The sequence below is a fragment of the Chrysochloris asiatica genome, unplaced genomic scaffold (genome assembly GCF_000296735.1).
Source record: "Chrysochloris asiatica unplaced genomic scaffold, ChrAsi1.0 scaffold00312, whole genome shotgun sequence".
Classification (NCBI taxonomy): domain Eukaryota; kingdom Metazoa; phylum Chordata; class Mammalia; order Afrosoricida; family Chrysochloridae; genus Chrysochloris; species Chrysochloris asiatica.
Window position 1 is genome coordinate 617,321 of NW_006408830.1, and position 23,727 is coordinate 641,047.

Sequence of the window (23,727 nt, forward strand, 5' to 3'; positions counted from 1 at the left end):
AAGCTATACCTAGATCCCTGTATCCCAGAGCCCTGTTGTTCCAAGGTTGAGTATGCATCACTATTTACCTCTGTCCCACTAGGCCATGCAAACCTGTCTCTGTGTTCCCCTATCTAGCTTATATTCACAGGTACAGGGTTAGGACTTCAACATATCATTCTGAGAGACACAACTGAATACATTACAATCTGATTAAAAACTAAAAACAAAGATAGTAGATATGATTGAGCATTTATAATGCTCAGGATATCGTAAGGGCTTTACACGTATTAATGCATTTATTCATTTAATCTTCACAACAACCCTGAGATGTAGGAACTATAAACGGACATTTCTCATTGTAGTTATACACCTTTTAGATTTTTTAAAATTTAATTATCTTCATGGAAGTTCCTTCATATATATTTGTAATTCATGAAGAAATTATAGTTTTGCTGCTGTTGTAATATTTTCCAGTTGGTTATTTATGATAGAAATGAACTGTATTCATTGTTGTAAGTTATGTAACATTGTGGTCAGAATACATGCTGTAAATCCTAAATTAAAATAAGTATTATTGTTCAGTTTTTATTGGTTACAGTTGTCCTGTGCTGCTTGTACCATTTCTTTTTGATACAGTAACTGTATATTACTTCCCTCTTCTTTCAATGCTTTCTGCCTCATTCAGTATTTTATCAGTACAACCTTCAGTGTTGCAAGTCCAGGCCTGAATTTTTTCTTCCTTCAGTTCCCTCAGTTTGAGAAATGCTAAGCATGTTCTTCCCTTCTGGCTTTCTAACTCCAGAACTTGACACATTTCATTATAATATTTGACTTTGTCTTCTTGAACTGCCCTTCGAAATTTTCTATTCAGCTCTTGTACCTCCTCATATCTTCCATTTGCTTTAGCATCTCTATTCTGGAAAGCAATTTTCAGAGTCTCTTCTGACGGCCATTTTGGTCTTTTCCTTTTTTCTTGTCTTCTTAATGACCTTTTGCTTTCTTCTTGTATGATGTTCTTGTTGTCATCTCAGAACTCTTCTGGTCTTTGGTCATTAATGTCCAATGTATCAAATTTGTTCTTGAGATGATCTTTAAATTCAAGTGGGATATGTTCAGGGTAATATTTTGGCTTGCATGGAGTTTTAATTTTCTTCAGCTTCAGCCTGAACTTGCATATAAGCAATTGATGGTTGGTTTCATAGTCTGCCCTTGGCCTTGGTTTTTTTTTTCTTTTTTTGTATGTGTGTGTATTATTAAAGATTTTATTGTGGATTGATTAAAAGTTTATCAGTTGTACATTCAACAAATCATACACCTTGTTTCATTACAATGGTTAGAATCCTTTCCATGTACCATCAGTTAACAGTGTTTCTCTCTATTCACTTTAGCTCTTTTTTTTTAAACACTCAGGCAATATAAGAATTTACACCACCAAAGGGCACATTCTGCAAGTCTGCCTCCTGGCCGCCAGCTCTTAGTCCTCCTCTTCCCATGAACCTAGAGTCCTCAGCTGCTCCCTCTCGCCATGTCCCCATCTCAGCCTCCATCTCTGGTGTCACTGCTTCTCTTGATAAGGTCTCGTGTTTCACTTGTGCTCTTCTCCCTTGGTAATCCTAGGGTCCTTTGTTTCTGGACTGTAAGATTACCCACTCCCCAGTTATTGTTATAAAACTTCTACCTTTACAACTGTGACAGTCACAATTAGTCATGATAATAATTACTCACTATTGAATCCTAAGAATCTTATCCCCATCTCTTTTTACCAGACCCATCTAGACAAGATGAAAACTATTCAGCGGGGACACTTTCTTTCCCCACACACTAACTAAGCTTACCCCTTGAAACCTTGTAAGCCAGTCACTGTGTGCCTTTATCACCCCCTCATTTTAGGTAGCCAATGTTTAAGTTGCCCATCTATCTACCCTGTGTACAAGGGGATAGTATTGATACTTCATGTGAAGACTCCTTCCCTCTCGGTTGGTATTTAGAGTTACTACCTCCATGAGTTTCTCTGCTAGTCATAAGGTTTTCAGTGACTAAATATTCAGAAGTAGTTTGTCATTCCTTCTTCCTAGTCTGTCTTTGTCTGGAACTTCATCTGAAATCGGTCCATCATGGGTGACCCTGCTGGTATTTAAAATACTGGTGGCATAGCTTCCAGAATTACAGCAACTCATAAGCCACAACAGTATGACAAACTAACATATGAGTATCAATACTCATGGAAGCAGCAGTCAAGAAATTAAACAACGTATTGCATTAGGCAAATCTGTTGCACAAGACCTTTTTAAAGTGTTGAAGAGCAAAGATGTCAGCTAGAAGACTAAGGTGCACCTGACCAAAGCCATGATATTTTCAATAACCTCATATGCATGTGAAAGCTGGACAGTGAATAAGGAAGACTGTAGAAGAATTGATGCTTTTGAATTATGGTGTTGGAGGAGACTATTGAAAATGCCATGGGCTGCCAAAAGAATCAACAGATTCTTTTGTGTTAGAAGAAGTGTTAGAAGATCTGTGTTAGAAGAAGTGCAGCCAGCGTTCTCCCTGGATGCTAGGATGGCCCTTCCTCTTCTCTCTCATCTCCAGGTCAACGGGGAGTCTATGGATCGTGATTGAACTCAGCGCATTTCTTCATTCCTGCGTTTCCCCCTCTTCCACTCACCAGCAGACCAAGGTGGTTGCCAGCAGGCTTACATGCCTGCTCATGTCGTAGAGGGGGGCTTGTCCTGAAGGATCTTGATTGCTTACCCTGGTGGCTGCCCAGCGAACAGCTTGCTTATTCTTATAGTAGCCAGTCATGCTGGCATTTTTGTATTGTTTTTTTTCTGATGATCTTTCTTTGAAGATGTATCTTCTGTTGCTCTAGCTGTTCCAGGCTGGTCTGCATGTCCTTTCTAGTGGGGATATCCCCCTCAGGAAGTTCTGGATGGGACTCCAGATTCCAGCTAAGGTCCTCTACTCTGCAAAGGTTCCACAAGAGGCCTATTTCACCTGGCAAGTTCTAGAACCCTTTCAGGTATTCCAATCAGTTATAAGCTGAAGTTGGGCTTACAAGGTTTCTGTAATCATGTTTCCCAACATTCCTTTCTATCTCACTCAAGTGTCTATTTTACTATAGTAGGTAAGGGAAACCAATATTCATAAGACAATCAAGCATCTTATTATTATTTCCCCTCTTCGAACTATGCCTAGATCCGTGTATCACAGAGCCCTGTTGTTCCAAGGTTGAGCATGCATCACTGTTTACCTCTGTCCCACTTAGGCCATGCAAATATATATAACACCTGTCTCAGTGTTCCCTTATCGATCTTGTTCTTCTGACTCCTCCCTCTTCTTGTATTGCCCTCCCTAACACATGAACTATGATATGTCTGCCCTTACCCTGTGCTCTACCTTTGCCTTTCTCCAGCTTCCCCTAAACCCTATACCCCAACCCTACCGTTGTGGTTACCTTATATTCCATTAACTTTTCCCTCCATTTATGACAGTCTATTTTATCCTGTAATCTACCTGACTTTCTCACCACCTGGATCGTTGTTCCACTATGTTTACCTTCTTTCACATTGTAATTGTTTTGATCATAGACTGACCTCCCAGATCCTCTGAATTTGTTCTTATAGTTTTATTCTAGTCTCGATTCTTCCATTTGTTGATTGAGTTCAGGGTGATGCTGCCATGTATGCCAATCTCTGGTGGTTATCTGTTCTTGTTGGTTCTCAGTTCTAACTTCCTTTAGGATGCTTTTCATCGCAGAGTTGGCTTTGGCAAAATCCCTTAGCTTTTGTTTATCCTGGAATGTTCTGATTACACCATCGTATTTGATTGACAGCTTTACTGGGTAGAGGATTCTTGGTTAGCAGGGTTTTTTTTCACTCTTCCTGAAAAATTTCAAGATGCTACTGTTGGTCATTATGATATAACTCAGGATTTCATTTTTATTGTTTCCTTTTCAGTCTGCCTGTCCACTCCACAAACCCCGTTCAGGCATTTTTCCTGGTGATAAACAGTTCAGGGCCGGCTGTGGCTGTTTTGCATTGCTGTTTGGTTTTAAGTGGAAACTATACGTTTAAGCTTTGAGGAGATCAGTGTGCATGTATAATAGACCTCCAGGGGTGGGGATGAGGGTGGGGTGTCCACTCGCTCAGGCACCCCCTCTAGTCACCAGAATGGAGGTACACAGACAGCGAGAGGCCAATGAACAGACACACAAAAAAGAATGTCCACACCTTTATCTTTGTGGTTCTGTCAGGCATCCATGGCTGCTCTGATCCTTCCCCCACTTGGTCTCTCCCAAGATGGCTGCTCAGGGAGCAGCTGAGCATCTTGGATTAGAAAGCACTGGATTTCTTGCTTCTGCTACAAATTCCCCTAGCTGTAAGTCTTCCAACTTTCTAATTCCTTTATATGTGGTTCAGAGTTCTGGCACCATCCCCTAAGCCTGCTTGGTCCAGTATTCTGTGTTATTGCTAATGGAGCTCCTCACTGCTCTTCTAAGCGATCCACCATCTTGTTTGTGCTCTTTGGTTTTCCCTTGACCTTGTTTTGAATGATGATATGGAGTTTTTCCATTATCTCTTTCCACAGATATAGTCAATTTGATTTCTGTGTATTCTATCTGGTGGGGTCCATGTGTATAGTTGTCTTTTATGGTGTTTAAAAAAGGTATTTGCCACAAACAAATTTTTTCGTGACTTTCCAGCATCGTTTGTATCACCAAGGTCATATTTTGCAACTACTGATCCTTTTTCTCTATTTCTAACCTTTGTATTCCAGTCGTCGGTAAGTATCATTACATCTTGATTAGATATTTGATCAATTTCAGACTGAAGAAGTGGGTAGAATTCTTCAATTTCATCATAACTGGCATTAACGGTTGGTGCATAAATTTGAATAATGGTTGTATTAACTGGTCTTCCTAGTAGGCATATGGATATTATCTGATCACAGACAGCGTTGTACTTCAAGATAGATCTTAAAATGTTCTTATTGATGATGAATATGATGCCATTCCTCTTCAATTTGTCATTCTCAGCATAGTAAAATCATGTGGTTTTCAGATTTGAAATGACTACACCAGTCCATTTCAGCTCACTAATGCCTTGAATATCGATCTATATTATGCATTGCATTTCATTTTTGACAACTTCCAGTTTTCCTTGATTCATACTTTGTGCATTCCATGTTCCAATTATTAATGGATTTTTACAGCTGTTTCTCTCCATTTTGAGTTGTGCCCCATTAGCAAATGAAGGTCCCGAAAGCTTTACGCCATCATGGTCAACTCTACTTTGAGAAGGCAGCTCTTCTCCAGTCATATTTTGAGTGCCTTCCAACCTGAGGGGCTCATCCTCAGGCACTATAAATGACAATAAGACAGAACCAACTTAACTGTACTCAGCAAGAACAATAGAACATAGCACATTAGCAGGCACAGAAATGTAAATTTCTTGAACCATCCTCCTCCACTGCTGGTGAGACTGTGAATTGCATCCACTGTGGAAAATGATATGGTGCTTTCTCAAAAAGTTGAAAATCAAAATACTGTATGACCTAACAATCCCTCTACATGGTACAGATCCTCAAAAAATAAGAGTGGTGACATGAGTAGATACCTGCACCCCCATGTTCACAACAGCAAAAAGATGGAGACAGCCTAAATGCCCATCAACAGAAGAATGGTTAAACACACTTTGGTACATACACATAATGGAATATTACCCAATGTGGAAAAATAATGATGAATCTGTGAAACACCTCATGACATAGATAAACCTGGAGGACATTACACTGAGTGAAATTAGTCAACACAAAAGAATAAAATTGTAGGAGAGCAATGGTGTAAGGAGCTCTGGTAGCATAGTGGTTATGAGATGGGCTGCTAGTCTCAAAGTCAGTAGTTTGATGCTACCCACGGTTCTGCAGAAGAAAGGTGAGTCTTGCTGCTTCTTAAAGATTTACAGCCCCGGAAACCCTGTACAGGGTTGTTATGGGTTGGAACCGATTTGACGGCACTTAACAACAACAACAATGTTGTAAAAGTTAAAAAGTTTTCTTGATAAAAGAAACATTCTGATGGTTACGGGAGGTGGGGGGGAATGGAAACTAGAGGGTAGACACATGACACATGTTAACTTGGGTGGTGGGGAAGGCAATATACAAGAGGGAGGTTGGCAGAGGAAAGATGAAGATAGAAGATACAGGATGGAATGCAAGAGTTAAGTGAATAGAGGTCAATACTGGTAACTGATAGGACATGAAGGAGATTGCAACCATTGTAATGAAATGAAGTCTATGATTTGTTGGGTGTAAAACTGATGATGTGTTCTATAAACCTTTACTCAAAACATTCTTCATAAATAAAGACCTGATGGGACTGAGTTACTGAACTTGAAGGTTAAGGAGCTGTCTTCGTTTTGTAGTGCTTTTATTACAGAAATGCCACACCACAAGGGGATGGCTTTCACAAACACATTTATTCTTACAGTTAGAGCACCAGCTCTGGAGATAGGGCCTTGGCTCCTTTTAGCAGATGTAGGTCCAGCATTCCTTGGAGCTCTCTATGTGTCTTGGCATTAAGATTTCCCCAGATCCAAAGGATCCACTCAGCAATTTTTTCTTAATGGGAGTAGGTCCCTCTTGTGTCTGTTCATTCCTTTCTCTTGTGAGTAAAAGGCGTTCCATGGCATGCCTCTGGGAAACTCTCTTCCATCAGATCAGGATCGGGATGAGATTAAGGATGGAGGTGGTGCATGCCATCAAGTCGGTTCTGACTCAAAGTGACCCTGTATAGGTTTTCCAAGAAGCGGCTGGTGGGCTTGGAGTGCCAACCCTTCAGGTAGCAGCAGTCCAGTGCTTATCCTACAGCACCATACCAGGACTCTAACTCCTCTTAATGAGTTATCACATCAGATCACGCCATTGGGGATCATTCACGTAACTGCCAAACCAGAGAATCATGGTCCAGCCAAGCTGACTCATATTTGGGGGAATACAGTTGAATCCATGACAGGGCCAGAGTCTTGGGGGATACTAAAAGAGAGAGCTTCAAAATGTTTGTGTAAAAATTACATTTTATCATGGCTATTTTGAAGCCCATTTGTATAGGTTAATTGACATAAGATGGTTCATAGAGATAGTGTTCTAATCATCCAGTTTGGAGAATAGCATCTGGGGTCTTAAAGGCTTGCAATCAGCCACCTAAGATACGACTATTAGTCTCTTGTCTAGAGTAAGGAAGCGTGAAGGAACCCAAAGACTCAAGGCAGCAATTAGTCCACAAAGTAATGGCCCACGGCCTCCTTTCGCCTGAGACCAGAATTAGATGGTGCTTGGCGGCTACAACTACCAACTGCTCTGACCAGGACACAATAGAAGAGCCTGGATAGAAAGGGAGAAAGATGTATAATGAAATTTAAATTCCTAAAAAAGACGACTTACTGGACTGATAGAGAATAGAGGAAACCTAAGTCTCTCCCCTAAGACACCCCTTTTGACCTGGAAGTGAAGCCACTTTCAAAGGTCACCTTTCAGTCAAATAACAGATTGACCTATAAAATAACACACATGAGAAATGTGCTCCTTAGAATCAAATTATACACCAAATGAACAACATTTGCCCAAAATCAAAAATGGGAAGGCAAGAAAACAGGTAAGGAAAGTAGAGAAATAAAAATGGGGAAGGCGACCATCAAGTGAGAAGAACGGAGAGCGGGACCCTACCCAGAGAGGCAGTGACTCCAGGGATGGAGACAGAGATGAAGATGGGACAGATGGTGCGGCTGGGCACACTGGACACAGGGAGGAAGAAGGGCTGTGTCTTGGCGGCTGGGGGGGCGGGCCTGTGTGGCGTACCCTTTGGTTATTTGATGATGCATAGAGGGGATTATAAGGAGCTCTGGTAGCGTAGTGGTTACGAATTGGGCTGCGAACCTTAAGGTCAGCGGTTCGAAACTACCAGATGTTCCGCAGGAGAAAGATGAGGCTTTCTACTCCCGTCAAGTTTTACAGCCTTGGAAACCCTGTACAGGGTCGCTATGGATCGGAACCGACTCGACGGCACTTAATAACAACAACAACAGAGGGGATTATAATTTCAATGAAACGAAATATGATAGGGTGAGTGTAAAGCTGATGTTCTCTCATGTAAATCTCACAATAAAAACTTTTAAAAAAATGGGGACGGCAGGTGGAACTAATTTGCTGTGCAAACTTCTACCTAAAACAAAAACAAAAAAGGATGAGAGTAGGATGAAAGGGCACAGGAGCCAACCTGAAAAGGTTCCAAATGGCTAAACAACTTGAGCAACAAAATAATGATTGTTGTTAAGTGCTGTCGAGGTGGTTTTCCAAGCCTCAGCGACTCTGTATAGGGTTTCCGAGGAGCAGCTGGTGAGCCTGAAGCGCCACCTTGCGGTTCAAACCGACTTTGCAGTCCAGCGCATTAACCCACAGCACCACACCAGGACTCCAAAATGAGGACAGTTTATAACTCAAAAGAATAAAATAAATATCCTTGAGCTCATTTTAATGCAAAATTTAAAAGCAATTGCCATTGAGTCAACTTTGACTCATGGTGAACCCATGTGTATCAGAGTAGAACTGTGCTCCGCTGGTTTTCAGTGACTGTTTTTTCAGAGTAGATAGATCGCCAGTCCACCTCTGGGAGGACCTGAACCACCACCATTTTAGTTAGCCACCAAACACCTAGCCATTTATGCCACACAAGGACTCCAATATAAATAAGACACTGAATAAATAAATATGGGGAAGGGGGAAAAAAACTCCTTATAGAAGGATTCCAAATAATAAATGTTGTTAGGTGCCATTGAGTCGGTACCAACCCATAGCTGCCTTATGCACAACAGAATGAGACACTGCCCGGTCCTGGGCCAGCCTCACAATTGTTGCCACACTTGAGCTCATTGATGCTGCCTCTTGGCCAATCCATCTCACTGGGGGTCTTCATCTCTTTCTCTGACCTTCCACCTTACCAAACCTGATATCCTTCTCCAAACAACTGGTCCCTCCTGACAACATGCATGAAGTATGAAAGGCGAAGTTTGTCCATCCTGGCCTCTATGGAGCTCTCTGGCTGTACTTCTTCCAACACAAATCTGTTGGTTCTTTTGGCAGCCCATGGCACTTTCAATATTCTCCTCCAACACCATAACTCAAAAGCATCAATTCTTCTATGATCTTAAATATTCACTGTTCAGCATTCGCATGTGTATGAGGTTGTTGAAAATACCATGGCTTGGGTCAGGCTCACCTTAGTCCTCAAGCTGACATCTTTGTTCTTCAACACTTTAAAATGGTCTTATGCAGCAGATTTGCCTAATGCAATATGTCTTTTGATATCTTGACTGCTGCTTCCATGAGTGTTGATAATTGATGCAAGAAAAGTCCTTGACAAGTCCTTCAATTTTTTCTCCACTGATAAGAAGGTTGTTTATTGGCCCTGTGGTGAGGATTTTTGTTTTCTTTACATCGAGATGCAATCCATACTGAAGGCTGTGCTCTTTGATCTTCATCAGTAAGTATTTTAAGTCCTCATCACTTTCAGCAAGCAAGTGTGTATCATCTGCATCTGACAGGATTTTAATGATTCTTCCTCCAATTCTGATGCCATATTTTTCTACATATAACCCAGCTTCTCAGATTATTTATTTAATTAATAAATGTAGAAGAATTTGAAGAAGAAATCACATTGGTAATTGCCACAGGCAAGATGTACTGGTGTTGTTAGGTGTCCTTGAGTAGGCTCTGACTCAGCAACCCTATGTACAATACAATGAAACACTGCCCAGTACTGTGCCATCTTCACCATCATGCGTGAACCCACTGCTGCTCCACTCTGCCAGTCCATCTCATTAGCGTCTTGCTCTTTCACACTGACCATTGACTTTACCAAGCATGATATCCTTCTTCAGGGACAGGTTCCTCTTGATAATATGTTCAAAGTGTGAGAGACAAAGTCTCAGCATCTCCTGATTACTAAGGAGCATTTTGACTGTACTTCTTCCTACACAGATTTGTTCTGGCTGTCCTTAGTATTTTTATAGTCTCCAATACCATAACTCAAATGTATCAACTCTTGATGGGCTTCCTTTTTCATCATCCAACTTTCATATGCATATGAAATTATTGAAAATACTACGTTTTGGGTCAGGTACAACTTAGTCCTCAACTGACATCTTTGCACTTCAGTAACTTAAAGAGGTCTTGCGCAGCTGATCTACTTAATGCAGTATGTCATTTGCTTTTTTGACTACTACATCCATGAGTATTGATAGTGGATCCAAGAAAAGGAAGTCTTTGACACCTTCAACCTTTTTTTTTTTTCATTTATCATGATGTTTATTGGTCCAGTGGTGAGGATTTTTGTTTTCTTGACATTGAGGTCCAATCCATATTGAAAGTTACGGTTTTTCTTCTTCACCAGTAAGTATTTTAAGTCCTTTTCACTTTCAGCAAGCAAGGCTGTATCATCTGCATTGCACAGGTTGTTAATGAGTCTTCCTCCAATCCTGATGCCACGGTTTTTTTTCATATAATAAAGCTCGAATTATTTAAATAAACACAGATTGAATAAATATGGTGAAAGACTACAGCCTGGCGCACACCTTTCCTAATTTTAAACCATTCAATGCCCCTTTTTCTGAACAACTGCCTCTTGGTGTCTGTACAGGTTCCTCATGAGCATAATTAAGTAATCTGAAATACTGATTCTTTGCAATCTTATCCATAGCTTGCCAGGACCCACCCAATCAAAAGCCTGTGCATAGTCAGTAAAGGAGAGGTAAACATCTTTCTGGTATTCTCTGCTTTCAGTCAAGATCCATCAGATGTCAGCAATGATATCCCTTGTTCCACATCCCCGTCTGAATCGGGTTGAATCTATGGCAGTTCTCTGTCAATGTACTGTTGTAGCCTTTTTTGAATTATCTTCAGCAAACTTTTACTTGTATATGATATAATGACATTTTCTGAAGATTTCCACATTCCGTTGGGTCACTCTCTGTTCTTTGGAATGGACACAGATATGGACCTCTTCCAATCAGTTGGTCAGGTAGCTGTCTTCCAAATTTCTTGGCACATATGAGTGAGTACTGCGTCAGTTTTCTGAAAGATTTAAATTTATATTCTGCCAATTCCTGGAGCCATGTTCCTGGTCAGTGCCTTCAGTGCATGTTGAACTTCTTCCTTCAGTACCATTGGCTCTTGATCATATGTTGTTGTTGTCGTTAAGTGCCGTGGAGTCGGTTCCGACCCATAGCGACCCTGTACAGGGTTTCCGAGGGTGTAAATATTTATGGGAGCAGAAAGCCTCATCTTTCTCCCGTGGAGCGGCTGGTAGTTTCGAACCGCTGACCTTAAGGTTCGCAGCCCGATTCGTAACCACTACGCTACCAGAGCTCCTTGATCATATTTACCTCTTGAAATGGTGAACACCAACTATTTGATACAGTGACACTGTATTCCTTCCATCTTCTTTTGATGCTTTCTGTAGTTTCTATGATGACCCCTAATGATCCTCACATCCTGGTTTTCACACCCAGTACCAGTGGAATTCCCGCCTCCTGAGTAGGTAATGGCATGCGATTTCTGCCGTTAGGTTGCAAAGAGACGCTGTTTTCATGCTTCTTGCTATCCTGTCCAGTACCAGTGGAATTCCCGCCTCCTGAGTAGGTAATGGCATGCGATTTCTGCCGTTAGGTTGCAAAGAGACGCTGTTTTCATGTTTCTTGCTATCCTGTTCCTTTCTCATCATATTGTGTTAGCTATGCTGTGCTATAATTTGCTTTTCCACTCAGTATCAATTAAATGCGACATCAGACTGCTAAGGTATGTATTATTTCTTATCCCCATTTTACAGATTGGAAATCTAAAGTTCAGAGTCTATGTCATTTGCTCAAGGTCATAGCAAGTCATGCTTTGTGCTTTGAACCCAAGCAGTATGACTTTAGCATGTGCTCTTAACCTTCTATCGCCGTCGTTGTTAAGTGCTGTTGAGTGGGTTCCGACGCATAGCGACCTGCATAGGGTTTCCAAGGAGCGACTGGTAAGGTTGAACTGCCAACCTTTGCAATTCAAACCGACCTTCAGGTCGAGTGCTTATACCTTGGCGCCACATACCCTCTCTGATTTGTTGTGGACATAGTTCCCTGTGTGTTTCAAATATTCTTCAGTATTTGAAAAATGGTCAGATAGAGGAGCATGATATAGACGAACTGTTAATGAACATTTCCCTGTGTTGTCTTGACTCCTTTCTCTCTCTCTAGCCCTCAATCGATTCTCCAACCACCTCCTCTGTCCCACGGGCACCAATGATGACTCGACGTGGAATTAACTCAGACTGAGATCATCCTTTCTCCTCTAAATATGTTCCCATCTGCGTGGTAATGCCAGCATCCACCAAGTTACCCAAGAGGAGGAAGGATTTAGATTAAGAGAGAACAGAATGTCAGTGTTTGGGTCAGTAGCATAGGGAAGAGTTAAGGTAACCTTGTTCAGAAAAAAAGGGGACGGGTTAGCGCTGGGCAGCTGGAGGAAGTAAGTGGGAAAAGGGAGGATGAAGGAGCCAAATTTAGGCTACTGGATTCTTAGCTACTCTTCACCAAGGCAACTGCGTTGCTATGGCAACTGGGAAGGCAGCTCCGCCGCGCTAAAGTACCTCGTTGGTTTCCGTTACCCCCACACTAGGCAGACACTTCCGCACGGGGAGAAATCAAGGGGTTGAGGACCTTCAGGAATTGCTTCGGGAGGCGGGAATTGCCACTGCGGCAGCCAATCAGCTCTAGCCTGCTCCGGGGACTGCGCGACGAAGGAGAGCTTGAGACATCTTTGCAGCTCACCGAAAGACGCTTTGAGGGCTGGCTTGCGTCCCTTCTCCGCCACTTAGGAGTCGAGGGGGCGGGGCTGGGGTGAGGCCGATCGGGGGCGGGGCCCAGGTTAAAAAAAGTGAACTATCCCGCCCACCCTCGCTTGTGCCCAATAGGAAGCCAGAGAGCGAGTCCCGACGGTTGGAATGCCCAATGATCGCCGCGTCTTGGTCCCGGTGCGGAACTCACCGAGCCAATCGACGGCAACGGCGGGCGGGCGCGGGAGACTAGGCGGTGCGGCGGAGGCGGAGCGGGCGCTGCGGCAGGAGGGAAGATGGCGGACGAGGAGAAGCTCCCTCCCGGCTGGGAGAAGCGCATGAGCCGCAGCTCAGGTGCCGCGGAGGGTCGGGGCTAGGGTGGGGCCGTGTGGGCCCATGGAAGCAGGGCTGAAGCTCGCCCATGGGGCGCGGCGCTGCCGTCTCTCTCCCATGGGGTCCTGGCTTCTCTGCGTCGTTCCCGGTTAACGGCCCGGCCCACCCAGTGGGATTTCCGAGCCTCCAGAGCGGGGAAGCTGGGAAAACCGAGGCACGGCAGGGCTAGAGGGGCGAAGTGCACTGCGGGACGGGTGAGAGGCCGGTGAGCACCACACTCCCCCGGCCAACGACCCCGCCCTTGCCCACCGGCGGACATCCCCTTAAGGGGGCATCTCTGTACCCCGCAGTACCTAAGGAATCCCTTGGGGGACATCCCGGCCCCATGCTTAGGGTGTGGCCCCTGGGTGTTCCCCGGCACAGAGCCCACAATCCCTAGCATCCACACCTAAGGCTGAGTCAGCCCGGCCCCGGGTTGTCCTGTTGAGGCTGACCCTGCGCCCTGGGCTGGATTTGAAGGCGATCCCCGGTAATAGGCCACGTTTATATGCATCAGGCCGAGTGCCAAGCGTTCTCAGTGTGTTCTCTGCGAGTCATCACTAGTGGGAGGGAGGGAGTTATGACCCCCATTTTGCAGGTGAAGAAACTCAGGCCAGAAAGCTGAGGTCATTTCGTTCAGGGACTGGGGACTGGCTGCACAGGCCCCCTGCCCACAGCCCCCTTTACTGCAAGCTCCTGAGGAACAAGCCCAGCTTTCCTGGGTTTTTCCGGGGCCATTTACTGCGTGTTCACTGTGTGTGTGGTACTCTGGTGAAGACTTTGCTTGCTTCATCATCAATTCTCCACATTAACCCCATGGAGTTATTATTCCTTCACCTCACTTTTCAGATAAGAAAACTGAGGTTCTGGGAGCTAGAGCCTATTGCCCTCAGAGACCAGCTCTGCTGCCCACCCACAGTATAGACCTCATGCCCTGCCCAGCTCTGGGCTCTCCTGGTCATTTCTACTCAGCGCTACCCTGACCGACTTTCTATGTCCAGTTGTGTGCCTGGAGGAGAAGCAACAGCCAGAAGTGGTACTTGTTACTGCTATATCCGAAGATGGGGGAAGCGAGCCTCAGTTTTGTCCTCTGTGAAAGGAGATACTCAGAGCTGTCGCACTTTAAAAAAATAGATGCTTTTTTGAGGTTTTGGTGAAAGTTTGCACACCAAGTTAGGTTCCCATCTGATCATTTTCACACAGTGTTCAGTGACGTGTCTTGTGTTTATTACAATGTATCCACATTCTCTTTTAATTTTGTTTTGGTTGTATCCTTTCCAGTATGTTAGTTTCCCTGCACTATTCTCTTCTCATATTTGCTTTTGAGTAATAGTTGACCTTTTGGTCTTATATTGGTAGTTTTAAAGTAGGGCCCTGATCTTACGGCTAATATTCTTTATTTTGTGTGCCATCACTATTTTGCAAAAAGCTGATCTCAGGGGATAGGCTCAGCACTACGTGTTTTTTTTTTTTTTTTTAAATGTTTCTTTGTGAATTATGTGATAGTTTACATGGGAGAACATTAGCTTTACGTTCATCCTATCTTGTACCGTTACATTGCCATGGTTACAATCCCCTCCATGAATCATCACCCAACCAAAGCCTGCCCCCTGGTTGTCAGCACACAGCCCCTCTCCCTCTCTGGGTCTAAAGTCCCCAGCTGCTCCATCTCCATGTCATTGTCTCTGCCTCCATCTCTGGCATCACTGCTTCTCTGGGTAGGGTCCGCTCTTCTCCCTTGATGGTGGTCCTAGGGACCTCCGCTCCTAGACTGCAAAATCAGTCACTCCCCTCCTTTTGCTACAAAACATCAGCTCTAGGTTTAAAGAGAGCTGCTGCTCTCAGAAGGAGCCCTCATGGTGGAGTAAGTTACATGTTGGGTTGTTCACCTCAGAGTTTGTTGTTGAAACCCACCAGCCTCCTAGGGAGAAAGATGACGAGGTCTGCGCTTGTAAAGGTTTATAGTGTCAGAAACCCTGGGGAATAGTTGTGCTTTGCCTTAAAGGGTCACTCTGAATCGGGACTGACTTGATAGCATTGGGTTTGGGTATCATACTAGGAGCCCTGGTGATGCTGTGGACTAAACATTGGGCAGCTAACCAAAAGGTTGGAGGTTTGAATCCACCAGCTGCTCTGAGGGAGAAAGATGTGGTCCTCTACTTCCATAAAGATTAGAGTCTCAGGAGCCCTATAGGGCAGTTCTACTCTGTCCTGTCGGGTGACTGGGAGTCGGAATTGTATGTGTCGGCATCAGCTCAGCGACAGTGGGTGTCACACCGCATAATGGCTATGTCCCAGGTGATGCCCAAGCATGGCACAGATGTGAGCACATTTGGTCCTTACTGCAACCATGTAGGAGGGCATTCTCTCCATTTTACAGGTGAGAAACCTGAGGTCCAGGGAAGGCAGGTCATGCGAGGGGCTTCAGAAAGGTCATGGGAAACAGGAGGGAAAAGATAATGGGGTTTTCCTACGAACTTCTTGAAGCCCCCTCAAACATTGAGTAAGTGGCAGAGCCGGATTTGAACCCAGGTAGTCTGCCAGATGCATGCTTGGCATCACTCCTGTCTCCCAGGCACACTCTGCTCCACCACCCTGGATTGTTTCCTTCCAAGGGATCAGTGAGTGCAGTGATCTTATTGCTTATTTAGTCCTTGTCGCTATAGGATAAGCACTGGACTGGTATCTGTAAGGTCAGCAGTTCAAACCCATCAGCTGCTTCCGTAAAGATTTACCGCCTCAGCAACCCTATACAGAGTTGCTTTGAGATGAAATTGACAAAGCGACGGTGAGGTTGGGTTTTTGTTTGTTTGTTTGTTAGTTTGAGTGCAGCTCTGTCCCTTCCTAGAATGTCAGCTCCCTAAAGGAGGGCCTGTGACACATGGCGGGTGCACAGCAGATTGGCAGAGTGAAAGCATGTCCCTATACTGGTGTTGGATTAGGGCCCCAAGGTGACGTCTGGTAGCATAGCTCCAGCTGAAGTCCTCTCCCCTTAACCTACAGGCCGTGTGTACTACTTCAATCACATCACTAATGCCAGCCAGTGGGAGCGACCCAGCGGCAACAGCAGTGGTGGTGGCAAAAATGGGCAGGGGGAGCCTACCAGGGTTCGCTGCTCTCACCTGCTGGTCAAGCACAGCCAGTCACGACGACCCTCGTCCTGGCGGCAGGACAAAATCACCCGAACCAAGGAGGAGGCCCTGGAACTGATCAACGGTAAGCAGGCTTGGGGTCCTCAGTCTAGAGGGCTAGACAAGCCTTATGGAAATCAGAACAGCCCCTGTGCCCCGGGCAGTCCCCACGTCAGACACAGGCTTGGCTAACACAGAAGTGCCTGTGTGTAATGTGACCCTGGCCCACACAGCCACCTCTCAGTTTCTTTCTATCTGGCATTTCCAGTTTAAGCCCAGGGAGGAGTGGAGGACGCAGCCCTGAAAGCTGGGCTCAGGGAGTAGCTGTGGCCTGCAAGCTCCATGACCTTGGGGGCCTTGGCTTACCTCCCTGAGACTCACTCTCCTCCTCTGTCAAATGGGCATCCGAATATTCCTGGGTCAGGGCCACTGAAAATCCGGGGGAATGAGGCTATGCCAGGTGTGCAGTAGGCTCTCAGTACATGGGAGCGATTGTCAGTAAACAAGGCAGGCATGGGCTTACTTGTGCTTACTTACTAATTTATAGTGAGAATTTTTACTTTTTTTTTTTTTTTTTTTAATTGTTTCAAAGGTTCTGCTTCTAGGTCTGGCTGGCATCTGTCTCTCTCAAGCCCACAGTACCTGCGTACAGAATCAAAGTGTGTTACCAAATTTACAATCCCTGACAGAGATGGGAGGACCAGTTAAGCCCCTTGCTTTTGCTTATTGGGTTAGCCATCCCTGGCTGTTGTTAATAGTAGTATATTGTTAGGCAGCTTAGGTGGATCTGGAAGGATCAGAAATGTAGCAAGCACAAAACTAGCCAGTGGAGTTGTGAGTTAATTCTGACCTGACGGAGGAGCCTCTGCCCTGTTCTGTTTATGTTTCTTCCAGTCTAGAGCAGGGGTCTCCAAACGGATTCTTAATAGGCCAGATGGTAAATATTTTAAGCTCTACAAGCCATATGGTCTCTGTCAAAACTACTTAGCTCTGCTGATAAGCGCAAGGGTCGGAGTAGACAAAATTTCTACAGTGGACAGGGCTGTGTTCCAGTAAAACTTTATTTACAGGAAATGGGCACAGTTTTTAGAACCTTGGTCTAGAGCTGCCCGCTATGGCTGCCTCTCCCTCCATGCAACACTTCCAATTGAAGTAAAGTACAGCACTGCTGAAATGCAGTGCCTCCGTCTCGCTAGCCACCCTCAGGACCAGCATGCCTATCAAACATTTCCATCAGTAACAGACAGTGCGGCTGTGGCTCTCGTGTTGTGTCATCGTCCATGTATCCTCTCCCACCAGAGTCCCCAAGGCCCCCGGTGCTGCTCCTACCCCACACAACTAGCATCTCCCACACACAGACAGCCGGGGTTCCAATCTGGCTTTGTGACTCTAAACAAGTTGTTTAACATTTCTGAGCCTCAATACTTTTCACCTGTAAAATTAGTGCTATAATAACGGGACCCCTATCCTTTACTCACAATCAAGCAGGGGTCACAAGCATCTGGCATCTAGTAAATGTGCTCTCATTGTTAGCAGTCTTTGTGGTGGTTTGTAGCACAGCCTGGCAGTGCTGGCTTCTGTTTACTGTCACTCTGTGTGGTCCAGTCTGTGGTTTGTAGGCTGTTCCTCACACACACAGACACGCACACACGCATGCACCGTATAGTGACTGGCACAACATAAGCCAGGTTCTTGGAAAACTCTTAAAGGCAGATTACAGAGCACGGCTCCTAAGCTCTGTGAGGCAGCGACTGAATCTGTCTCCCCACTGTGTTTCCCCCTGCCCAGCCTGGAGTCAGCTCTCCAAACACTGTTTTATGAACCAGTAAGTAGCAGGAGGGATTCCAGGCCAAGGAAACCATAGAAGTAAAGGCCTGCAGATTGAGTGTGGCCTGAAATCTGGGGAATGCCTTGTAGGCGATGAGACTGCAGCCTTGTATGAGCCATTTTCTGGAGGCTGTAGGAAACATACTCCCTGTGACCAGGAGAGGGTTTCCGCAGAACCTTGCCTCCAGAGTGGAGAACTTTGGCTGGAATGTGGAGCTGGAAAGCCCAGATCCTAGGCTACCAGGGTCAGACAGCCGTGTGTCAGGGGTTCTAGCTGTTCCTGGGATAGGAGAAAACAGGTGGAGAAAGTCCAGTGGAATCATGAAATGACCTTGGGGGTCCTCCTAGCTCTACTAGTCCCTCATCTGAGGCCTCTGGACCTTATAGTAAGCAGTCATGCGTAGGCACTCGGAGATGAGCGGCAGGAGTTGCCCTTGATGGTAGAAGGGACAAGAGGGAGAATGCAGCCTGGGGCCTGAGGAAGACACTGGGGAGGCAGCTGAGGAGAGGGCCTGGGCTGGAGACCGAAACTCGGGGGGGCAGCTGGGGACTGGACAGGCGGAAGGAAGTACAGTGGGCATGGCTTGGGAGGAGAGCTGTCAGGCTGTGAAAAGTGTCGGAGTGGTGTCAGGGTGACTCCCCTTTTTAGAGCTGACACTGCGGTGGGACTCAGGGGTTCTTGGAGAAGCCAGGCTGGGCCCTCTGGCCTAAGCTCGAATTGATGCAGACTGGGTGTTAGCAGGAGCCGAGCACACATCTGCCTGCCCTGGGCCCAGTCGAAGCTGTGACAGTAATTGCAGCCGGAGGTGATTTGGCTTAAACTGGGTGGGGCCTGTGGGAGGCTGGAAGGGGTAGATTCTAGAGCAATTGAGGAAGAAGAATCAAGAGGACTTGGTGATGGGTAGGTGGGTAGAAGATGGATCTCTAGAAGGATAGAAAAGGTCAGGTCACCCAGCTGTGTGCCCTCAAGTGTCTATGTCTTTTAGAGCCTCAGTTGGTCTATCTGTAGAATGGGGGCAGGGTAGCCATGACGATGGAGGAGAGGCACAGAGCAGAGTCCTCAGATGGGCCTGGTGGTCTGGCACTTGGGGTCTACCCAACCACTTTGTCCCTAAACCCACAGCTGTTCACTCAGGCTCTCGTGGTAAAGGGAGCTGAGGTCAGGATAAGGTGGGAGGCTCAGGGGCTGCCCTGGCTCTGCCCCCTTTGCCTAGGGGAAGAGCTCTAGGCCGGGATGCCAGAGGACCTTGGGCTTCTAAGCTCCCTCTCCTGGCCTCAGCACCTTCCTGTCTGAGATGCCTGAGGCCTGCGTTCTTTGAGCCCCTGGGCCTTGCATTCCCTTCCACGGAAGTGCCTCTTCCTCCAGCCAACAGCAGTTCACCATAATCCTTTTAAGGCCTGCCTCCCCTCTGCCCTGAGACTTCCCACAGTGAGAGCCAGTGCCTCCGTTTTCTGCTGAGACTCCCTTTCCTGACCGCCATTCTTCCGCAGCTGTTGGGCTTCGGCCAGAGGTTGGCAGGGATGTGAGGACCGGCTGGGTCCTTGTCTAAGGAGACCAGGCTGTGGAGAAGCCCTCCTCCCCTTTGCTTTCCCTAACCCCCAGCCCCCACGTTTGCATGCCCAGGGCCTGAGGACCAATGACTTCCTTTGACCTGGTGTCCTGGGCTTGGCAGCACCCTACTGGCTGGATCTAGGGCCTTCTGGGATCTCTTTCCCCACCAGACCCTTTCCCCTGTGACGCCTGGGTGGCTGTGGCTGGAAACAGCTGTGTTGACTTGGTGGCCAGGGTGGGTGATTGTAAACCATTACAGAGCCCGGGACCACTTCATTTGCTCCCTCACTCATCCCTGAAGTCTGTGTGGATTGCTCACTGCTAACTGGTGTCTGAAGGGGTCCCGTTCTGCAGCAGGCACTGCTTCAAGCAGAAACTTGCTGACTTCTCACAACAGCCTTCCATGTTGGAAGCTGTTACCACCCTGTTTCCCAGCTTAGCCAAGGAAGGCTCCAAGAAGCCAAGTCTCCCACCAGGGTCACGGCCCAGGAGTGGCATTGATGTGGCCTGAACCCAGCATGGAGGCATTGATGTGGCCTGCCCTCCTTGGCCTTGGGGACACACTGTGCTCAGGCTTCTTCCTGGGCTGCTGGCAGAGACACATTACTGCGGAGTTTCCTAGAGCAGCCCGAGGCCTCTCTCTGAGCTGGAGTTCCTGAGAGAGAAACTGCCCTGGCTCTGCATGCTTCCTCACCAGCTGAGAACTCGATGGGGCTGTCAGTGAGGTGTGTTGTCCCGGAAAGGACTGAGGGGTATCAGCGTTTCTGAAGACTGGCTGTGGTTGTCCCCTTTCCTTCCAGTCTGGTTCCCTCCTTCCCTGTGGCCTGTTTCTGTCTCCTGCACTCATTTGCCCCTTAACCATTGGTGAGCACCTGAACTGTGCACAGTGTTGGGTGCTGGCTGGATTTGCCGCATTGAGCAAAGCCGACTGGGCCCTTCCTTACAGTGTGAGGCTGGTGATATGCAGGCCGACAGCACCATGGCAGGCGTGGCACCCATAGGAGGCCCCTTTGCATCCAGGGTTCTAGGGAAGGCTCTGGGTGAAGCAGGCTCGGGACATACAGGGCTCTGATGGTGGCAGGGTCTTCGGTCAGCCTTGGAGAGTAGCCTGTGGGAGAGGGAACCCAGGAGGAAGCGTTTTGTAGAACATCTCTTCAAGCACCTTCCAGAGAAGCCTGTTTTTTGAGTGAGCTGACTGATCGGCCGAGGGACTGGGGGCTCCGATGGCTGGCTATTAGTCAGTGTGTAGGAGACGGTGCTACGCCCACTCTGTGTGTGCCTCATGGACAAGATGCAGCCCATAGGATGTCCTCCCTGATGTTGGGAGGACAGTGCTCTGGGCTGGGCTGGGCTGGGGAACGTTCTCACAGGCAGGTACACCTTGGGGGGCACCATGAGCTCAGAACTTCCCAGCTATATAGTTGAGGCCAAGGGAACTATCATTTCAGGTTAGAGTCACTGATTGACACGGTACTGACCCATGGAGGCATTGTGGGCGGTAACCACTGCATTGTGCCATTCGTGGTGACGGTCAGACCAGACAAAGAGAAGTCCACTCAAAAGGGAGAATGGTGACGGTTGTTGAGGCTTCATTCTGTGCCAGGTTTAGTGCTGCTGCCAGACATCCGCTGGGCGGGTCCCAAGGCCTGCTGACGAGTGCTCGATGGTCAGACAGGGCAGGGGTGACAGGTGGGCGCAACGAGTGCTCTCAGTGGGATTCCACTGAAGGAAGCCCCAGGCAGATGGATTGCTGTGGCATTTAGGTCACGGGAGTATCAAACCCAGGTCCCAGTGAAGTTTGGACCAGACCAGTATCAAGCATTCATTCTCAGCTGTGTGTCTGCCAGTGTTGTATCCCTCACTCCCATGGCATCTAACGAGTAGTTCGTCATTGTGGTGCTCAGGTGGGTACCAGACGCCTTAGATCAGACAGTTTGGAGACTGGCAGACTGTCCCTGACAACCTCCTTTGAGTGCCAGAGCTGATGCTTGGAGCCGGACTGGGGAACAATTGGGGGTGAGGTCGGGGGAGTCGAGGCCCTGGTGTCCAGGAGCCCCTGGACTCAGGAGAGTGGCTAGCAGTCCCCACCCACCCCGCGTACTCACACTCCACATGAGATGCTCACAATGCTGCCTGACACCCTATACCGGACCCCTTATCTCCGTCTACTCTTCTCAGCCCTGGCCTCCTCCCCCTACCAGGGGGCTCTTACCTGACGGGGATGCTATGGGCTGTGCAGAGGGTAAGCCTCATCTCTACCAGCGCATCATCTGTTGAGATCTGGGAGGAGAGCTGTGCCCGGCTGCCTCGGGAGGGCTCTGGAGCATAGCCCACAAGAATGACATGTTCCTTCCAGAGTGTCACTGGGGCTACCTCGGGGTCTCCTTACAATACCCCAGTGAGCCACCAGGGCGTTCCTCCCACTTTCGAAAGATGAGACAGCTAAGGCCCACAGCCCTGAATGCCTACCTTTCTCCTCCGCCTGCTCAGAAAGCTTTCCCTTGACTGCCTTAGCGATCCCAGGTTCCAGCCCACTGCTGTTGGTTCAGCCTCCCTTTCCCACTTCTCCCTGGCTATTCTCCCCCCAACCCCCAATAGGGCCTAGAAGATTCTCTCTCAAAGTGTATGTGTGTGGAATGGGAAGAGGTCATGTTACATTTGTCCAGCCATGTGTGTGTGTGTTACGTTAGCGTGATCAAAGGGTGGGCTGTTGGGGTTGAGCGCAAGGTCACATGGAGAGATGGCACAGTGTGCATTGTGGGTGCATACCTCCTCACGGACATGTGTCACTCCGATGTGATGTGTGCCTGCAGAGAGGTGTTTGTAGATGTGTGTTAGTGTGTTTGGAAAGACTGTGTGTGGGTGCTGTAGAGATGGATGTGAGAGTGTGTGTGAGGCATGTGCACATGCGCACACAGATGCACATACAGTCGGGCCAGCATCTCAGGAGCATTCTCCCCTGTGTCCACAGGGTACATCCAGAAGATCAAGTCGGGAGAGGATGACTTTGAATCTCTGGCCTCACAGTTCAGTGACTGCAGCTCGGCTAAAGCCAGGGGAGATCTGGGTGCCTTCAGCAGAGGTGTGCAAGGCATGGGCACCACTAGCCACCCTCCATCCACCAATGGGGTCCCGGCCCTCCATGGGGTAGAAGTGGGGAGGGGTGACCACAGTGGTACAGGCCTCCTAGGTCCACCAGGTGGCAGCAGTCCCTCCAGGTGTCAGAGACTGCCCGGGGCTGGGAGTGAGGGGGCGCAGCACTGGGCACCCGGGGAGGATTATCCTTCCTGGAGGTGTCACTGTGTCTGCAGTGTCCCCATGACGGGCCCCTCGGGCACAGCCTGCATTGGGGTCTCCTGTTGAGAATCCCAGCACAGGTCCCCCAGAGCTCCCTCCCCCTGACCTCTCAGCTTCCCAGGGGTGAGGGTGGCAGGGCCAGATTAGAGATCCATGTGTAGACCCATCTGGTGGGGCAGGGCTGGGGGTGGAGGCCCAGGATTGGGGGCTATGTTCTCCAGAGAGCTGGCCAGGGGCTTTGGGCCACCCCGAGGAAGCGGGCATGACAGGTGATGTGTAGCTGTGGCTAGGAACCAGGCCAGGAAGACAGGCTCATCACCAAAATGGGTCTCTAAATGCAGCAGTGGCGGCTCCGCCTGCCATCCTTCATGCTGTCTGAGGCTTCCTGGGGCCTTAATGGCCCCCCTGCCCCCGCTGGGCTGAAGCTCCACACTGTGATGGCCATAAACCTGGTGATGGATGAGTCAGAGGCTCAGTGTCGGCAGAGCCCCGGCTGCTCCCTCTGTGCGCTCTGGCTTTGTGCTGGCCTGCACTTGGCCCCCACCCACTCCCCGCCCCTCATGGTTCCCCCAGGCCAGATGCAGAAGCCATTTGAAGACGCCTCGTTTGCGCTGCGGACAGGGGAGATGAGCGGGCCGGTGTTCACAGATTCCGGCATCCACATCATCCTGCGCACCGAGTGAGGCCGAGCACAGCCTGGGCCC

At 47.7% G+C, this 23,727-nt stretch overlaps 1 protein-coding gene across 1 annotated transcript; it reads left to right on the top strand.

The window, feature by feature from the left end:
• The first annotated feature begins 13,002 nt into the window (after nucleotides 1-13,002).
• Nucleotides 13,003-23,727, top strand: PIN1 (peptidylprolyl cis/trans isomerase, NIMA-interacting 1). Its single transcript, XM_006875074.1, has 4 exons — nucleotides 13,003-13,198; nucleotides 16,220-16,432; nucleotides 22,698-22,808; nucleotides 23,597-23,727. Exons 1-4 carry the CDS (start codon nucleotides 13,141-13,143, stop codon nucleotides 23,704-23,706), a joined length of 492 nt encoding a protein of 163 aa, XP_006875136.1. The 5' UTR covers nucleotides 13,003-13,140; the 3' UTR covers nucleotides 23,707-23,727.